This window comes from Phalacrocorax aristotelis, chromosome W (assembly GCF_949628215.1).
Source record: "Phalacrocorax aristotelis chromosome W, bGulAri2.1, whole genome shotgun sequence".
Taxonomy (NCBI): domain Eukaryota; kingdom Metazoa; phylum Chordata; class Aves; order Suliformes; family Phalacrocoracidae; genus Phalacrocorax; species Phalacrocorax aristotelis.
Window position 1 is genome coordinate 11,182,089 of NC_134310.1, and position 20,473 is coordinate 11,202,561.

General features: G+C 46.0%; 1 protein-coding gene across 5 annotated transcripts in view; it reads right to left on the reverse strand.

The window, feature by feature from the left end:
* The window catches only part of LOC142049490 (lens epithelium-derived growth factor-like), a 106,758-nt gene that overhangs the window by 65,322 nt on the left and 20,963 nt on the right, over positions 1–20,473 (reverse strand). For 4 of the 5 annotated variants that reach the window (XM_075077254.1, XM_075077252.1, XM_075077251.1 and 1 more), the window contains 2 exons: positions 8,430–8,506; positions 4,811–4,949 (listed from right to left, as the gene is read on the reverse strand). The exons of the other annotated variant lie outside the window; for it this stretch is intronic. In XM_075077254.1, the coding sequence (XP_074933355.1) occupies positions 4,811–4,949; positions 8,430–8,470 (180 nt within the window). In that variant the 5' untranslated portion in view covers positions 8,471–8,506. The remainder of the gene's footprint in view (positions 1–4,810; positions 4,950–8,429; positions 8,507–20,473) is intronic. 5 annotated transcript variants of the gene reach the window in all.

The following is a 20,473-nucleotide window of genomic DNA, read 5'->3' on the forward strand; positions in this document are numbered from 1 at the left end:
CATAGGGTGGCCCGTGGTGTGTATCCCCTCCTTTGAGCCAAAGGACGCTTATTCCTAACAGCTGAGGCACTGCTCTGTCGAGGTGGGGAGTAGGACAGATCTTCTTTGAGTTGCTGGACCTCTTGGGATAGTTTCTCCACAGCAGAGACGAGCGAGGAAGAGATATTTGTTTCATAATCCCGGAGTCTATCAATCAACTCAGCCACCGTTGGTGTCTCGTCATCTTTCCAGGACATTACTTCCAATGAGTTTGCATACGAAGATGGTGCACTCCGTGCACACTTCCGCCACATGGGTCGTGTGCACTCGGCTTCATCTGGATCTTTGGATGACCGTTTATCATCCAGGTCACCATAAATCACCTCAAGCACAGCTAATTCCCTTAGATACTGGATGCCTTTCTCCATAGTTGTCTATTTTCCTGGGCGATATGTAACATCTTCTTTAAAGGGATACCTTTCCTTCACTCCAGACAGGAGTCACCTCCAGAGGCTGAGGGCTTGTGGTTTTTTCCCAATTGCTTTGTCAACGCCCCCTTCCCCAGAAAGGGATCCCAGTTTTTTGGCTTCTTTTTCCTCTAGTTCCAGGCTACTGGCCCCATTATCCCAGCATGAGAGCAGCCAGGTGACAATGTGCTCACCTAAACGATGGCTGAAATCTTTTTGCATATCTTGCAACTCACTCAAGGACAGGGATCAGGTGGTCTCTATTTCATTTATGACTTCTTCCTCCTCTCCCCGTTATGGCCCTGCTTCTTCATCATCCCGTTCTAAACGAGTTGACATCCGCTTCCAATATTTCGTCTTGTGTATGGGGGCAACTGATACTGGTACGGGTTTATTTTCTGAGCCATCTCCAGTACTTGTTGTGGGGGTTTGAGTGGCTGCAGTGCCTGTCCTCAGGGCTGGATTGTCTACAGTGCCAGTCACTTTGCATTTAAATCCAGAGACCTTCTCTTCCCCCTGGGGGCACTGAATACTGTGGAGCAGGGCTCAGTATGCATGGGCCATGCCCCAGCACATTGCAGTTATCTGTGTCTCTCTGGAGTTCACAGCATAACAACATTCTTTCTCCAAATGTTCTACTAGTTTTTCAGGATTCTGCGCTTGTGCAGGGGTGAAACGCCAAAACACTGGGGGTGCCCACTGCCCTAGGTATTTGCCCATGCTATCCCAAATGCCCTGCCACTCGTAACTATCAAGCCTCGGGGCAGATTTCTGGGTGATATTCTGAAGTTGCTTAGTCAAAACCAAAACAACGTGCCCAAAAACTAACAATAAGTGCACCTTAACCACCCAAGGATGTTCAAGATACAAAAAAGTTGTTTTAACAAAGGCACAGACATCATAGAACAAAGTTGCAAAGATACCATTCTGTATTTCCTCCATATAAAATCTCTCAGAGGAGGAGGTATAATTGCTGATCACCTCAGCAAGGTGGTATCCAAAGTACAGTAACAGTTTCAGCAAAAACCCCAAATACCAGATAAAGCTGAAAACGAGTGTTTGTATAACAAATCTTGTAGGCAAAACGTTACTAATCACAGCAGAACACAGCAGACTCAACAAACCAACACCGACCTTTAACACCAACTGCAAAAAGGACAACATGGGGCTGTGACCAGCAGCTGTTATTATCTCCAACCCTTGAGCCCCACGTTGGGCGCCAAAAAGACTGTCGTGGTTTAGCCGGCAGCTCAGCCCCACACAGTCGCTCGCTCACTCCCCCACCGGTAGATGGGGGAGAGAATCAGAAGGGTCACGCTCATGGGTTGGGATAAGAACAGTTTAATAATTAAAATTAAAAGAAACAACAACAGAAATGCAATGTAAAGGAGAACAATGAGAGGCGCAAAGCCCCGGGGGAGGGGGGGAAGGGAGGGGAGAGGGAGAACGAACCGCCAAAACAAACCGCACGCACCACAGCCGCTCACCACCCGCCGACCCGACGGCACGCCGCTGCCGAGGCGTAAACAGCCCCCCCTCAATATACTGGTCATGGTGTCACATGGTATGGAATGAACCTGCCATTGGCCAGTCGGGGTCAGCCGCCCCCACCATGGCCCTGCCCCTCCCAGCCTCCCCCCACGCTGCAGAGCGCAGGAAGCTGGAAAGGTAGCTGACCCCCACAGTGAGAAGAATTAACCCCTTCTCAGACAAATCCAGCACATACTCCTATTTTGCCCATAAAGAAGCCTCACTCTCAGGAATATAGGTTAGTACAAGATTTATGAGAAATTAACGTGAGAACTATAGATGTACACCCTGTGGTCCCAAATCCCTATACTCTCCTTGCCTCAGTTCCTGACAGGAACATTTACTTTACAGTGTTGGACTTGAAAGATCCTTTCTTTTGCGTACCTGTGGATGAACAGAGTCAGACCATTTTTGCCTTTGAATGGGAAATCCTGACTACAGGATTGAAGATGCAGGTCTGTTGGACTGTCTTTCCCCAAGGGTTCAAAAATAGCCTCACATTGTTTGGTAATGCATTGGTGAAGGAATTAGAGCAATGGCACAACAAGCATAATACCCTAACACTGTTACAGTATGTAGATGACTTATTGATTGGTTCAGTTACCTATGAAGGGTGTTTGGAAGCCACAATTAGCTTGCTCAGTTTTCTGGGCTCAGCAGGTTATTGAGTTTATAAAAGGAAGGCCCAGATAGGAAAAGAAAGGGTCCAATATATGTGATGTAAAGTCACAAAAGGACAGAGAGATTTAAATGCTGACAGAAAGGAGGCCATTTGCAGAATTTCTGTACCAACCTCAAAGAAACAATTAAGGGAATTTTTAGGTATGGCTGGGTGGTGTCAGCTATGGATCCCTAATTTCAGACTAATTGCCAAGCCATTATATACTGCCACAAAAGGAACTGAAGGGATTCTAGAATGGACAACAGAATGCCATAAAAGTTTTGATGAAATTAAGAGAAAATTAATGGAAGCCCCTGCCTTAGGTCTTCCAAATCTGAGAAAACCCTTTCAATTATATGTACATGAAAGACAACAAAGTGGTGTTGGGAGTGCTGACACAAAAACTGGGGAGGCTGGAAAAGACTAGTGGGATACTTTTCCAATCGATTGGATGAGGTTAGTAAAGGCTGGCCTGCCTGCTTGAGGGCCGTAGCAGCAACTGTAGCTTTGATTGAGGAATCTCAAAAACTGACACTAGGTCAACTGATCACTGTGCTTGTACCTCATGCTGTATCGTCTCCCCTTGAAAACAAGGGACACCACTGGATTTCCCCAAATAGGTTAGTGAGATAAAGCCATATTACTAGAACAAGACAATGTCACACTTTCCCTAAATGCTTCCCTAACTGTTTAAAATTGCTGGAACTACAGGAATATTGGGGGAACCAAAAATAAAAAATAAGAATAAAATATCCATAAAGTCAAAGGTACTATGCAGACACATTTAAAAAAATGAGATGTTTAGAACTTGATATGCACTGTGCCAGTTTATTTTTAAAAGTATTCAATTTGTAATTGCTTGTATTGAGTTTATGCGGCAAGGTTTTGATACCAGGGGGCGGGGCTGCAGAGGTGGCTTCTGTATGAACAGGTCAGGAGCTGCCCCTATGTCAGACAGAGCCAGTTCCCTCTGGCTCCAAAACAGAACCTCCACTGGCCAATGCTGAGCCAATCAGCAATGTTGGTTGGTGTCACCTCGGTAAGAACATATTTAGGAAAGGGTAAAAAATGCTGCGCATCAGCTGTGAGAGAGAGGATTAAGAAAAATGTGAGAGAAACAACTATGCAGACACCAAGGTCAGGGAAGAAGGAGGGGGAGGAGGTGCTCCAGGCACCAGAGCAGGTATTCTCCTGCAAGCCCATGGAGAAGACCATGGTGAAGCAGATTTTCCCCCTGTAAGCCCATGGAAGACCACATGAGAGCAGATATCCACACAGCAGCCTGTGGAGGACCCCAAAACAGAGCAGGTAGATATGCCCTGAAGGAAGCTGCAGCCCATGGAGAGCCCACGCTGGAGCAGACTTCTGGCAGGAGATGTGGCCCATGGGGGACTTACGCTGGAGCAGTCTGTTCCTGAAGGTATATACCATGGAAAGGACCCGTACTGGAGCAGTTTGTGAATGACTGTATCCTGTGGGAGGGACTCTATGCAGGAGCAGAACATTGTGAGGAGGAAGGAGTGGCAGAGACAAAGCATTATGAACTGACCGTAACCCCTATTCCCCATCCCCTAGTGCCACTTGTCGGGGGAGGAGGTATAAGATTTATCAGTGAAGTTGAGCCTGGGAAGACGGGAGGGGTGGGAGGAAGGTGTTTTTAGTTTTGTAGTTTTGTCTTTGCTTCTCACTATCCTACCCTATTTTTAATTAGCAATAAATTAAATTGATCTTCCCCAAGTCGAGCTTGTTTTGCCCATGACAGTAATTGGTGAGTGACCTCTATGTCTTCATCTTGACCCACGAGCTTTTTTTCATCTTATTTTCTTCCCCTGTCCTGCTGAGGAGGGGGAGTGACAGAGCAGCTCAGTGGGCATCTGGTGGCCAGCCAAGGTTAACCCACCACGTAACTTTATCCTTGTGTCCTGAAACTATTACCATGATCCCTCCTTAACTTTACTATAATAAAATGGCATTCCCAATTATAGAGAAGAGCAATTTTCTCATTTTGCTGAAAAACTGAGGTAAGTTGTAAATAACAATAGCAACATCAGTCCAACTTGCAACTTGGTGATATAGATCAATAAATTATTCCCCTATAGCAGCTAAGCCATCATTGCTTTTTTACAACAATATGAGAAAACATATTAAAGTATTCAGACTCTGAATCACTTACCCGCTGATGAGAGAATTTCACTTTGGGATTGTTGTCAATTTCCCACAATCCTTCATTAAAGCCTTTTCTTTTATTTGGTTTGCCATATTTTTCTTTATTTTCATAATAAGGGAATATATCCTTTGGTCCCAAGAATGCCCTTCAAGAGATTAAAACATTAGTTACCAGAAACATCACATTTTTAAATTGCTACTCTTCAAATTAACTTCAGTACCAGATATTACTAAAAAAAAAAAATTCATTCATGAAGCATCTGAAGTTATATTCTGTAATCAGCAAAGTGCTGCTACTGAAGCTTCTTTAGTCTTCTAAACTTTTGCTTTCAACAAACACAGTTTTCCATTAGTACTACTACACTCACTGCTCTCTCCTAGATGTTGAGTGTTCAGGCAAGAAACAGTCAATGCTATGTCTTAATGTCTTAAATGTTAAGATGTCTTGTTAAGATCACAGTTGACAGAGCCACCCACCACTGTCAAACAATGATTAAAAATTGAGCAGCTGACTGACATACAAAAAGAGCCATTGCTTCCTTAGCAAACCAAGCTAAAATGTGAAGAAATAAAAATTCCTTAAATCCTAGAAACATAATGCAAGATAATGAGTACGAGTATAAGAAGATATGGCTTCAAGCCAAAGAAAAATTTTTCAAAATTATTAAATTAAAACCAACACGTCTGGGATTACAAGACAAAGTTGGGATAGGATGATTGCCTAGATCTTTGTAAGAATGCTATATAGTTTATTCTGAAAGACATGGTAAACTAACAAAAAGAAATATATAACTTCATTACATTAAATGCTCAACATTTCTGTCTTTAAGTATCTTATATATCTGAATGAAAAGCATCTTATCAAGAAAATGATAGATACTTAAAAAGGCCTAAAACCTTTGCTTAAGTGTTTTGAAATGAAGTGGCACAAAGTTGGAAACAAACAATTTTTGTATATTCTGTTTTTAAATTGATTAGCTATTCATAAAAAGAAATGTGAAAAAAATTAATATACTCTCAGTATCTGCGGCTTAAAACTGCTTCTTTTTATCTTTGGTTTTATCTACAGAAACTGGCCTCCCCTAAGGCAGGCAAAAAATCCTTCCCCTAAAACCCATACATTATTATCCGTAGTGCGATTTGCACAACTATGGCTATTAGACTGGCACCTTTTCCCACAAACTGCAGTATCTACATGTGGAATAATCGCTGGAGGTGACCTAGAAATTAAACTTATGTTTTTAGGAAAGGTAGAGCATTGGAGAAGCTTTCAAGGTGGAGTGCAGCTGATATGTGAGGAATCCGTTCCATGGAAGTTCCCTAGTAACCTTAGATGTCAGCAATGCCAGGAGAACTTGGCGTACTGACTCTAAGAGGAGTTGTCTGGAGGGTGGAGTGGTGTGGAGGCATCACGGCCAGGCTCTGTGATAAATGGGAACTCAAGGTACCACGGAGCTGGTACGCTGCATATTTACCACCCTGGGCCAACAGTCTGTCATACTTTTGACAAAATGCTGTCCTTTTGGTGAACTTTGTTCATTATAACATCATTACAATACCAAAACACAGCTCCATCCCAAAAGTTACCTGCCTCTAAGGTTCGACCACCCCTCACTGGGCATGCGCTTTGAATTTCTTCTAGCCTACGCTTTTAAAAGTAAAGCAAGGAAATTTTACACCAATCATAATAAAGGTATGTATGACTAGAGTCACTCAAGCTCCATCTGAAAGATAAAAAATAGTATAAAATGTGTGAAGAGAAAGAGGGTGTTGGGGAAGATACCATCGCGTACCACTCTGACTTCTGGGACCAGTCGATGGGCTGAGCCTCTCTTTCCCCCCACTGGGACTCCTTTGGGTAAGACTGGAAACCTCTATAGAGTCACTTTAAATCCCTTAATGTATTAGAGTTGCTTTGCTTCATATTAGAGTCACTTCATATTTGTTTTGCACACTTGTAGCCTAGCAGTGTACTCATATCTTTGGTATTTATGTGTGTGTTGTAACCAGCAATCTTATCACCGGTAATCTAAAGAACCTGTGTATCTGTTGCTTTAATAAATTGCACTATTTGTTAATCTAGCCGTGATCATTCTCAGTGAACGCGACCTGCTTGGGCATCTGCCAAATTAGTTACTAACAACAAACACTCTGATGAGTGGTTGCTTCTATAATCCTTAGAAAATAAACCATTGACCAAGTCTGAGACTAAGACTGGGCTTAGCCGCACCTAGACTCCTCTCAGAGAAGGAGTTTAGAAAGCAAGGGTGTCCTGTCTGAACCTCATGACTCAACGGTAGGGTGTCTCCCTAGCCACTCCTCAGACTCCTACCATTAACGCAACACTACATTTTTTTCTAAGCCAGACCTGGGAAAACAAGATAATAAAGTACTAAACACCAATATTCTACTTTGTACTGCAGAACATTAAGGCACATAAAGTTTCTGCTGTAGTACCACGTCCTCTAGAGTTAGGATTTCACAGTAGCAGTCCAACTGCTGTTAATAGCAAAACAGAAAACCTCAGTGACCAACATTCTCATTTTCACCCATGTGCCTATATCCAGCTCTGTCTCACAAAGTATAAATCTAAGACCCAATTGCTTGAATTGAAGATGCTGCTACTGTTTATATGAGATAGTTCATGGCAAAGTTCAAACAAAAACCCCCTAAGTTTCATTTCCCCATTTTTTTCATCATTTCTGTAATGAAGTATTTGAGACTTACTCCTTATTCATTTAGATAAGATAAAGAGAAGTTGCAAGTCATCTAGGAAGCTTAAGCATTTCCTACTCCAGTTGTGTAAAACAATCTAATCTTTCACAGTGGCTATCGTCCATCTCTCTGCAGAAGGTTGTTAGAGAGCATCCACATACTTGCAAAGCCTACTTAACCAGAGCAAAAGGGGGAATGGGGGAAGAAAGACAGACAGATGAAAGGGAAAGCATTGCTTCTTTTCTTTCCTTTGCTCTGAAAGGAAGCATTTTTCCACAGTTGCAAGTCTCTGCACACGCTGTTCAGACTTGGAGAAACACTAGAAATTAGCTACCTTGCTAAGGTCATGTAGCTTACTGGGTTTTTGCAGTTAAATCCCCATACACAAGAAGGAGAAAAGGTCAAGGAAACCTAAACAGGACAGATATCACCCTGATGTATAGGGTTCAGGATCTATACTTCATATAATAGCAGGCATGAAACTAACTGGGGTGAGATCTTAGGCATCAAATGCACCTCTTCACTTTTTCTCAAAACTTCCCCGTCTCCCCCTCAAAGGACTCAAATGCTACTTATTCCATAGTTTTCAGCTTTATTTCATTTTCCTTTAAAACACAGTTTTGAGGATACATGGGACTATAATTAAAATCCCTTACAAAAGAAAGAAAGATATGTCAATCATACCACTTTGGGCAGGTTCTTACTTTTTTACTGGGCAGGAAAAAGTGCACGTTGCAGAGGATAGACTATAACCACACCATTTCACAGCAACTGTGGAAAGCAAGCTGCCTATCTTGCCACTAGAGATTAAGAAAATATAGTCTGCCACTGAATCACATAATTTTCAAACACACGATGCAAACTGTTAAGCTACTGTTAAGATGTCCTGCCCTTTAATCTAAAGGACTTACGTCTCGTGAGTGCCAAAAAAGAATATAGGCATTTTATTCATAGGAGGTTTTACTGCTCCATCTGGAATTTCATCCACCTAAGAGAAAGAGAGACTAGAATTAAAGTTTAGTAACAATTAAAAACATTCTAGGGGAAAACACTTAAGTAATAACCTGAAGAAACAAAATACTATCAAAATAGTTAGAGAGATCTAAACAAGACTCAAGGATTACATATTTTTAAAAAAACCAAAGAAACAAGTGATATTTGTAATGGTATGTAGAAGGAGAGTGTCTGCTCCTTTAAGTGTATCTGGTCAAGGACCTTTTCAATGCAAAAAAGGTATAATAAGAAAAGGAGGAAGCCATAAACAAGAATATACAGGGACACAAACCTGACCAACAAATAATAAGGGATGCAGTGACCAGAACCAAACCTATTCCCTCATTCTAACTGTTAAGGATATGTGGAGTGTGAGAATGTTTATTCCAGGTTATCTAATCAGGGACCTTGTCAGCTGGGAAACTAAGGAAAAGGGGGAAGCCAGAAACATAATATACAGAGACACAGACCTGACAAACCAAACACGGAGAGTGAAAAGAAACAGACCTTGCCACTCACACTAATTAGCGGGCTATCAAGAAACTACAGGCACCACTTCCAGGAAGAACAACCTGGACTTCACAACTAAGATTATAAACCAGGGGAGATCCCAGACACCAGACTGGGAGGGATAAGGGAATCAATAGAACTATGCAAATCCATGAAGGGACATGTTGAGCAAACAGAGAGCAGGGAGAAACAAAGAGGGGTTAGAAAGAAAGTTAAAACCAGGGCTGGTCAATATGCTTGTCTAGCTGAGCTCTGTGTCTGATCAGTGCAGTCTGTCCTATCTACTGGTTGAAGTTGCAAAACGGGAAAGCAGTAGCCTCATCCCTCAGCCTGGGCAGAAACCCTGGATTCACCGGACTGGGCTCCAGCAGACAAGCAAGAGGGAGTCCTGTGCTGGAGAAGGCAGCTGCACTCATAATATCCTTTAACGATACTAACAAGTGTTAAAAAAGAAAATAGCATCAATAATTTTCAAATTACCAAATAAAGGATGGAGTATAGGTTAAAAGCAGTATTCAGTTCCTCCCAAAGATCACCTCCTCACCATAATCTACAGCAACACTTCCTGTTCCCATACCCAGCTGATGACATGCCCAAGCCCAAATGTCATATCTTATGAAAAAATATAGAGGCTGTTTTGGGGTTTTTTGTTTTGTTTTAAAATAATTCTAACCTCTGAATATTTTGTATACAAGCCCGCAACCATGAACTCCAGTAAAGTGGTCACTGAACTTGTCATCACAGAATGTCAGACTCACAGAAAGGTTGAGGTTGGAAAGGACCGCTGGAGGTCATCTGGTCCAATCCCCCTGCTCAAGCTGGGCCACCCAGAGCTGTTTACCCATGAACATGACAAGATGGCTTTTCAAAGTTTCCAAGGAGGGAGACTCCACAACATCTCTGAGTAACCTACTCCAGTGCTCACCCACCCTCATTTATCAGCAGTCCTGCTTAAAAGGGGAGGTCCCACATGACTGGAGGCTTGCCAATGTGACTCCCATCTACAGGAAGGGCCGGAAGAGAGGATCCAGGGAACTACAGGCCTGTCAGCCTGACCTCGGTATCAGGGAAAATTATGGAGTGATACAGCTTGACTGAGCTCACTAGGCAAGTGCAGGACATCCAGGGGATCAGGCACAGCCAGCATGGGCCCATGAAAGGCAGGTCCTGCCTGACCAACCTGATCTCCTTCTATGACCAGGTGACCCACCTCGTGGATGAGTGTCATGGTTTCAGCTGGGATAGAGTTAAATTTCTTCGTAGTAGTGTCGTGGTTTAGCCGGCAGCTCAGCCCCACACAGTCACTCGCTCACTCCCCCACTGATAGATGGGGAGAGAATCAGAAGGGTAATGCTCATGGGTTGGGATAAGAACAGTTTACTAATTAAAATTAAAAGAAACAACAACAGAAATGCATTGTAAAGGAGAACAACGAGAGGCGCAAAGCCCTGGGGGAGGGAGGGGAGAGGGGGACGAACCGCCGAAACAAACTGCACTTGCCACTCACCACCCGCCGACACGCCCCTCCCAAGCCGCCAACTGCCCACCCTTCATATACTGGTCATGGTTTCACATGGTATGGAATGAACATGCCATTGGCCAGTCGGGGTCAGCCGCCCCCGCCATGGCCCTGCCCCTCCCAGCCTCCCGCCAAGTGGCAGAGTGCGGGAAGCTGGAAAGGTAGCCGACCCCCACAGTGAGGAGAATTAACCACTTCTCAGCCAAAACCAGCACAAGTAGCTAGTACGGGGCTATGTTTTGGATTTTTGCTGGAAACAGCGGTGATAATGTGGAGATGTTTTAGTTGTTGCTAAGTAGTGCTTACACTGGTCAAGGACTTTTCCAGCTCCCCGTGCTCTGCTGGGGGCACAAGAAGCTGGGAGGGGACACAGCCAGGACAGCTGACCCAAACTGACCAACAGGATATTCCATACCACATGACGTCATGCTCAGTATATAAAGCTGGGGGAAGAAGAAGGAAGGGGGGGACATTCAGAGTGATGGCGTTTGTCTTCCAAGGTAACCATTACACATGATGGAACCCTGCTTTCCTGGAGATGGCTGAACACCTGCCTGCGGATGGGAAGTAGTGAATGAATTCCTTGTTTTGCTTTGCTTCCACGCACAGCTTTTGCTTTACCTATTAAACTGTCTTTATCTCAACCGATGAGTTACCTCACTTTTACTCTTCTGATTCTCTCCCCCGTCCCACCAGGGGGGAGTGAGCAAGCGGCTGCGTGGTGCTTGGTTGCTGACTGGGGCTAAGCCATGACAATGAGGGAAAGGCTGTGGATGATGTCTACCTGGACTTTAGTAATGCCTTTGATACTGTCTCCCACAGCATCCTTCTAGAGAAGCTGGAAGCTCGTGGCTTGGAAAGGTGTACTCTTTGCTGGGTAAAAAACTGGCTGGATGGACAAGCCCAGAGAGTTGTGGTGAATGGAGCTAAATCCAGTTGGCGACTGGTCACGAGCGGGGTTCCCCAGGGCTCAGTTTTGGGGCCAGTCTTGTTTCATATCTTTATCAATGATCTGGATGAGGGGATCGAGTGTGCCCTCAGTAAGTTTGCAGAAGACACCAAGTTGGGCAGGAGTGTTGATTTGCTCGAGGGTAGGAAGGTTCTACAGAGGGATCAGGAGAGGCTGGATCGATGGGCCGAGGCCAACTGTATGAGGTTTAACAAGGCCAAGTGCCAAGTCCTGCACTTGGGTCACAAGAATCCCATGCAATTCTACAGGCTTGGGGAAGAGTGTCTGGAGAGCCGCCCAGTGGAGAAGGATCTGGGGGTGCTGTTTGACAGCTGGCTGAACATGAGGCAGCAGTGTGCCCAGGTGGCCAAGAAGGCCAACAGCATCCTGGCTTGTATCAGGAATAGTGTGGGCAGCAGGAGCAGGGAAGCGACCGTGCCCCTGTACTCGGCACTGGTGAGGCCACACCTTGAATACTGCGTTCAGTTTTGGGGCCCTCAGTACAAGAAGTACATTGAGTTGCTGGAGCGTGTCCAGAGAAGGGCAAGGAAGCTGGTGAATGGTATGGAAAACAAGTCTTATGAGGAGAGGTTGAGGGAGCTGGGGTTGTTTGTTCTGGAGAAGAGGAGGCTGAGGGGGAACCTTATCGCACTCTAGAACTACCTGAAAGGAAGTTGTAGTGAGGTGGGTCTCTTCTCCCAGGACCCTAGCGATAGAACGAGAGGAAACAGCCTCAAGCAGCATCAGGGGAGGTTTAGATTGGATATTTGGAAAAATTTCTTTACTGAAAGAGTGGTCAGGCATTGGAACAGAATGCCCAGGGAGGTGGTGGAATCACCATCCCTGGAGGTGTTCAGAAGATATGTAGACGTGGCACTTGAGTACATGGTTTAGGAGACATGGTAGTGTTTGGTTGACGGCTGGACTTGATGATCCTAGAGGTCTTTTCTAACCTTAATGATGCTATGATTCTATAATTCTATGACTCTATGAAAAGAGCCTGGCTCCATCCTCTTTGCACCCTCCCTTCAGGCATTTATATATATTTGTAAGATCCCCCCATGGGCCCTCTCTTCTCTAGGCTAAACATCATCATCTTTGTGGCCCTTTGCTGGACTCTCTCCAGTATGTCCATGTCTCTCTTGTCCTGGGGATCCCAGAACTAAACGCAGGACTCCAGGTGTGGCCTCACCGGTGCTGAGTAAAGGGAAAGAATCACCTCCCTCAACCTGCTGGCAATGCTTACCCTTCTTTGTCACAAGGGCACGCTGCTGGCTCATGTTCAACCTAGTGTCCACCAGGACACCCAGGTCCTTTTCTGCAAAGCTTCTTTCCATTTGGGTGGCCACCAGCATGTATGAGTGCATGGTTTTGTTCTTCCCCAGGTGCAGGACATGGCACTTCGCCTTGTTGAACTTCATGAGATTCCTGTCAGCCCATTTCCCCAGCCTGTCAAGGTCCCTCTGGATGACAGCACAACCCTCTGGCATATCAGCCACTCCTCATAGTTTTATATCATCTGCAAACTTGTTGAGGTTACACTCTGTCAGATCGTCCAGGTCGTTAATGAAGGTGTTGCACATGATCAGGCCCAGTATTGACCCCTGGGGTACACAGTTACTGGCCTTCAACTAGACTATATGTCACTGGTATAATTTTATTTTATTTTATATTATTTCAATTATTTCAATTATTAAACTGTTCTTATCTCAACCCGTGAGTTTTCCTACTTTTACACTTCTGATTCTCTTCCCCATCCCACCATGGAGGGAGGATGAGCGAGCAGCTGTGTGGTGCTTGGTTGCCAACTGGGGTTAAACCACAGCAGTCCTTTTTGGTGCCCAACTTGGGGCTTGAGTGGTTCAAGATAACAACAGATTTGATTGGAATGTATTAGAATGTATAGCTGTTATTGCTGTTTAGCTGTTATTTGGCAGGCTCCTGTGCTTGCCGTGGGGCTTTCTTGCCTTACTGTATATTAGAATCTAGTGCACATTAGTGACTCTGCTGTGCCTGGGAACATTTTGACAACAGCAATGGCCATGTGCCTGGGCTAGTAGAGGGCCAGGGCTCTGCTGCTGTTTCTGTGCTGCTGTACTGGACAGGCTGGAACTCCAGTGTGAACTCGAGTTGAAGGGACTGTGACCTATGGTTTAGTCCATGTGGTATCAGCACACCCCAAAACATCTGTGGCCGTGAATAAACCCATTCCAGAGCAGGTATAGCTCAAAGTATCTGTGGCTGTGGTTATGTCTGTGCAACAGCAGGTATAACTCTGAAGGGACAGTGACCCAAGGATAAATCCACACTGGAGAAGGTACACCTCAAAGGATCTGTGGCTCTGGATAAGTCCATGCTGCAGCAGGTACACCTTGAAGCATCAGCAGCTGTGCATGAGGTCATGCTGGAGCACCTCAAAGCATTGGCCATGGATAAGCCCATGACAGAACAGGTACACCCCTGGAGAGACTGCAGACACGTGTAAGCCCATGTTAAAGCAGGTTTCCTTCTGAAGGGACTGTGGCCCATGGAGAAGGCCACCCTGGAACAGGTGCACCTCAAAGCAACTGTGGCTGATGGATAAGTCCAAGCCGGGGCAGGGGCAAGGGGAGGAGCTCATTGCAGTGTTAAATCCCTATAACCTGGCCCAAAGAGACCGGGGTGAAGATTGGAATGGATATACCTTTAAATTGATGTAACCCATGATTTAAGTTGCATGTTATGGGAATTACTAGAGCAGGAACCACCTGAAACAATGGAGGACAAGCCTTACAAGAAGCAGTGCAAGTGCAGCAGTGACCCAATTAGAGCTGGTTTTGGCATCCAATAACTCCACGCAACGCACAACCTCTCCTGTCCTGAGTGACCACCATAATAGATGGAGCACACATTCATGGAATACATGAAAGCAGTAAATAGTTTTTGGACATCTTAAAGACATTTTACAGGGGTGGGCTATAGGCTAACAGAATGATATCTGTGTATTATATCAAAGGATGGGAAGGGGGGTGGTGATTAATGAGGTTGTATTGCATAGTGTGGGACCTGAGCATGACATAAATGGTATAGAATAAGGGGTGGATACTGTCCTGGTTTTGGCTGGGATAGAGTTAATTTTCTTGACTGTAGCTCGTATAGTGCTGTGTTTTGGATTTAGTATGAAAATAATGATAACACACTGATGTTTTAGTTGTTGCTAGGTAGTGCTTATAACTAGTCAAGGATTTTTCCAGCTTCCCATGCTCTGTCAAGTGCACAAGAAGCTGGGAGGGGACATAGCTGGGACACCTGACCCAAACTGACCAAAGCGATATTCCATATCATATGATATCATGCTCAGCATATAAAGCTGGGGGAAGAATTATTACATTTGTCTTCTAAAGTAAGTGTTACATGTGATGGAGCCCTGCTTTCCTGGGAATGGCTAAACTCCTGCCTGCGGATGGCAGATAGTGAATGAATTCCTTGTTTTGCTTTGCTTGCACGTGTGGCGTTTGCTTTACCTACTAAACTCTTCTTATCTCAACCCACGAGTTTTCTCACTTTTACTCTTCTGATTCTCTCCCCCATCCCACTGGGGGGGGAGTAAGCGAGTGGCTGTGTGGTACTTAGTTACCGACTGGGGTTAAAGCATAACAATATTCCATATTACAGTCTGATCGTAAGCCCTCTCTATCAAGTGACCTGGAAGAAGAACAATTTCAAATGGGGCCCTGAGCAACAACAAGCCTTTGAACAAATTAAACAAGATATAGTCCATGCAGTAGCCCTTGGGCCAGTCTGGACAGGGCAAGTAAGTGAGTCACACTGATCACCCAACGGGCTCGATTAAGGAAACCCCAGTCGCCCAGGAATCTTGGAAGTGATCATAGACTGGCCAGAGGGCAAAGATTTACGAATACTGCCAGAGGAGCTGATGCGAGCAGACGTGGCCTCACTGTATAACAAACTGCCAGAAAATGAGAAGCAATATGCCCTGTTCACTGACAGGTCCTGTTACATTACAGAAAAGCATTGGCAATGGAAGGCTGCTGTATGGAGTCCTATATGACAAGTTGCAGAAACTGCTGAAGGAAAAAGTGAATCGAGACAATTTGCAGAAGGAAAGGCCATCCAGCTGGCCTTAAACATTGCTGAATGAGAAAAGTGGCCAGTGCTCTACCTCTGTACTGACTCATGGATGGTGCCAAATGCCCTGTGGGGGTGGTTACAGCAGTGGAAGCAGAGCAACTGGCAGCACAGAGGGAAACACATCTGGGGTGCTGCACTCTGGCAATGCAGAACCCATCAGCATTGCTGGAGTGACAGGGGGATCACAAGAGCTAACTGTATTGGAGGCCAAAGTGAGCCTAACCAGGAATGAGTGGCAAAAGCACCCCATTGTGACTGGCCCAGAGGCTCCCTGCATCCTTGGCATAGACTACCACAGGAGAGGATATTTCAAGGACCCAAAAGGGTACAGGTGGGTTTTTGGTATTGCTGCCTTGGAGACAGAGGAAATTAAACAGCTGTCTACCTTGCCCGGTCTCTCAAAGGACCCTTCTGTTGTGGGGTTGCTGAAGGTCAAAGAACAACAGGTGCCAGTCGCCACCACAACAGTGCACCGGCAGCAATATCTGACCAACCGAGACTCCCTGATTCCAATCCATGAGCTCATTCATCGACTGGAGAGCCAAGGAGTGATCAGCAAGATCCGCTCACCCTTTAACAGTTCCATATGGCCAGTACGGAAGTCTAAGGGAGAGTGGAGACTAACAGTCGTCTATCATGGCCTGAATGAAGTCACTCCAACGCTGAATGATGGCCATACCAGACGTGCTAGAACTTCAGTATGAACTGGAGTCAAAGGCAGCCAAGTGGTATGACTGTCGTGGTTTAGCCGGCAGCTCAGCCCCACACAGTCGCTTGCTCACTCCCCCACCGGTAGATGGGGAGAGAATCAGAAGGGTAACGCTCGTAGGTTGAGATAAGAACAGTTTAATAATTACAATTAAAAGAAACAACAACAGAAATGCAATGGAAGGGAGAACAACGAGAGGCGCGAAACCTTGGGGCGGGGGGGGTGAATGGGAATGAACCACTGAAACAAACCGCCCGCAACGCAGCCACTCACCGGCTGCCGACTCGATGCCGTGCCTCCCCCAAGCCGCAAACTGCCCCCCCTTAATATACTAGTCATGTTGTCACATGGTATGGAATAAACAGGCCATTGGCCAGTTAGGGTCAGCCGCCCCTGCCATGGCCCTGCCCCTCCCAGCCCCCCACCACGCAGCAGAGCGCGGGAAGCTGGAAAGGTAGCCGACCCACCATGGTGAGGAGAATTAACACCACCTCAGCCAAAACCAGCACAATGCCACAAATTATATTGCTAATGCATTCTTCTCAATCCCTCTGGCAGCAGGGTGCAGGCCACAGTTTGCTTTTACTTGGAGGGGCATCCAGTACACCTGGAATCGACTGCCCCAGGGGTGGAAACACAGTCCTACCATTTGCATGGACTGATCCATACTGCACTGAACAGGACGGAGCTCCCAAACACCTTCAATACATTGATGATATCATGTGGGGCAATATAGCAGAAGAAGTTTTTGAGAAAGGGAAGAAAATAGTCCAAATCCTTCTGAAAGCTGGTTTTGCCATAAAACAAAGTAAGGTGAAGGGACCTGCACAGGAGATACAGTTCTTGGGAATCAAATGGCAAGATGGAAGTCATCAGACCCCAATGGATGTGATCAACAAAATAGCAACCATGTCTCCACCAACTGGCAAAAAGGAAACACAAGCTTTCCCTAGGTGTTGAAGGTTTTTGGAGACTGCATATTCCAGATTACAGTCTGACTGTAAACTGTCTCTATCAAGTGACCTGAGCAAGAACAGGCCTTGGAAAGAATTAAATAGGAAATAGATCATGCAGTAGCCCTTGGGCCAGTCCGGGCAGGACAAGATGTAAAAAATGTGCTCTACACTGCAGCCGGGGAGAATGGCCTTACCTGGAGCCTCTGGAACAGAGCATCACGGTAGACCTGAGGTCGACCCCTTGGGTTTTGGAGTCGGGGATACAGAGGGTCTGAAGCCCGCTATACTCCAACTGAAAAAGAGATACTGGCAGCATATGAAGGGGTTTGAGCTGCTTCAGAAGTGGTTGGTACTGAGGCACAGTTGCTCCTGGCACCCTGACTGCCTGTGCTGGATGTTCAAAGGAAACATCCCCTCTACACACCATACAAATGATGCTACATGGAGTAAATGGGTTGCACTGATCACCCAACAGGCTCGAGTAGGAAACCCCAGTCGCCCAGGAATCTTGGAAGTGATTATGGACTGGCCAGAAGGCAAAGACTTTGGATTATCACAAGAGGAGGAGGTGACACGTACTGAAGAGGCCCCACTGTATAACAAACTGCCAGAAAATGAGAAGCAATATGCCCTGTTCACTGATGGGTCCTGTCACCTCATGGGAAAGCACCGGAGGTGGAAGGCTGCTGTTTGGAGTTTTATACGACAAGTAGCAGAAACTGCTGAAGGAGAAGCTGAATCGAGCCAGTTTGCAGAAGTAAAGGCCATCCAGCTGGCCTTAGACATTGCTGAATGGGAAAAGTGGCCAGTGCTCTATCTTTATTCTGACTCCTGGATGGTGGCAAATGCCCTGTGGGGCTGGCTGCAGCAGTGGAAGCAGAGCAACTGGCAGCACAGAGGCAAACCCATCTGGGCTGTCACATTGTGGCAAGATATTGCTGCCTGGGTAGAGAACCTGGTTGTAAAGGTACATCATATGGATGTTCACATACCCAAGAGTCGGGCCACTCAAGAACATTGGAACAACCAGCAGGTGGATCAGGCTGCTAAGACTGAAGTGGCTCAGGTGGATCTGGTCTGGCAACATAAGGGTGAGTTATTTCTAGCTCAGTGGGCCCATGACACCTCAGGCCATCAAGGGAGAGATGCAACATACAGGTGTGCTCGTGATCGAGGGGTGGACTTGACCATGGACACTGTTGCGCAGGTGATCCATGAATGTGAAACATGCACTGCAATGAAGCAAGCGAGGCAGGTAAAGCCTCTATGGTATGGAAGACAATGGCTGAAATATAAATATGGAGCGGCCTGGCAGATTGATTATATCATACTCCCACAAACCCGCCAAGGCAAACACCATGTGCTCACCGTAGAATCATAGAATCATTAAGGTTGGAAAAGACCTCTAGGATCATCAAGTCCAACCGTCAACCCAACACTACCATATCTCCTAAACCATGCCCTCAAGTGCCACGTCTACACGCTTTTTGAACACTTCCAGGGATGGCGACTCCACCACCTCTCTGGGCAGCCTGTTCCAATGACTGGCCACTCTTTCAGTGAAGACGTTTTTCCTAATATCCAATCTAAACCTCCCCTGATGCTGCTTGAGGCTGTTTCCTCTCGTTCTTTTGCTAGTTAACTGGGAGAAGAGACCAACACCCACCTCACTACAACCTCCTTTCAGGTAGTTGTAGAGAGTCATAAGGTTCCCCCTCAGCCTCCTCTTCTCCAGACTAAAAAACACCAGCTCCCTCAACCTCTCCTCATAAGACGTGCACGCTAGGCCCTTTACCAGCTTCATCGCCCTTCTCTGGACATGCTCCAGCAACTCAACGTACTTCTCGTAGTGAGGGCCCCAAAACTGAACACAGTATTCAAGGTGTGGCCTCACCAGTGCTGAGTACAGGGGCACGGTCGCTTCCCTGCTCCTGCTGCCCACACTATTCCTGATACAAGCCAGGATGCTGTTGGCCCTTTTGGCCACCTGGGCACACTGCTGCCTCATGTTCAGCCAGCTGTCAACCAACACCCCCAGATCCTTCTCCGCTGGGCAGCTTTCCAGCCACTCTTCCCCAAGCCTGTAGCACTGAATGGGGTTCTTGTGACCCAAGTGCAGGACCCAGCATTTGGCCTTGTTAAACCTCATACAATTGGCCACGGCCAATGGTGGAAGCACGGCCAATGGTAGATGGTGGTGGAAGCAACCACCGGATGGCTGGAAACTTATCCCGTGCCCCATGCCACTGGCCAGAACACTATCCTGGGCCTTGAAAAACAAGTCTTGTGGTGACATGGCACCCCAGAAAGAAGTGAGTCAGACGACGGGACTCATTTCCAAAACCACCTCATAGACACATGGGCCAAAGAGCACGGCATTGAGCGGGTATATCACATCCCCTATCATGCACCAGCCATGGACTGTTAAAGACTACACTGAGAGCAATGGGTGCTGGGATGTTCCAACATTGGGATGCACATTTAGCAAAGGCCACCTGGTTAGTCAACACAAGGGGATCTGCCAGTCGAGCTGGCCCTGCCCAGTCAGAACTCTTATATACCGTAGAAGGGGATCAAGTCCCTGTAGTGCACGTAAAAATATGCTGGGGAAGGCAGTCTGGGTTACTCCTACCTCAGGCAAAGGCAAACTCGTTCATGGGACTGCTTTTGCTCGATGACCTGGGTGTACGTGGTGGGTGATGCAGGAGGATGGGGAAGTCCGAGGTATACCTCAAGGGCATTTGATTTTGGGTGAAAATAGCCAATGAACTGAATGGTATGATGTTAGTTGCTATATAATACTGTATGTCATTATTACTATAATTGTTATATGCCATATCACTGGTTTTACAGTAAGAATCACCTAGATAAATGAAGAATGAACTTTGATGAAAGCGGGCAAAGTGCAGTGGTGATGGAACCAGAACTGGCTTCAGCATGCAACAGTCCAACACCACACACCTTCTCTCCTGCCCTGAAAGACTCTTATGACAGATGGAACCCAAAGTCATTGACTAAATGAACCCAACAGACATTTTAGAGGGATGGTCATTTGACCAAGGCAATGATATCAGCGTGTATATCTATATCTATATCTCAAAAGACAGGAAAAGTGGTGGTGATTAATTGAAATGTAGTGGAAAGTATAGGACCTGGGTATAGAATAAGGGGTGGATATAAAAAGGACT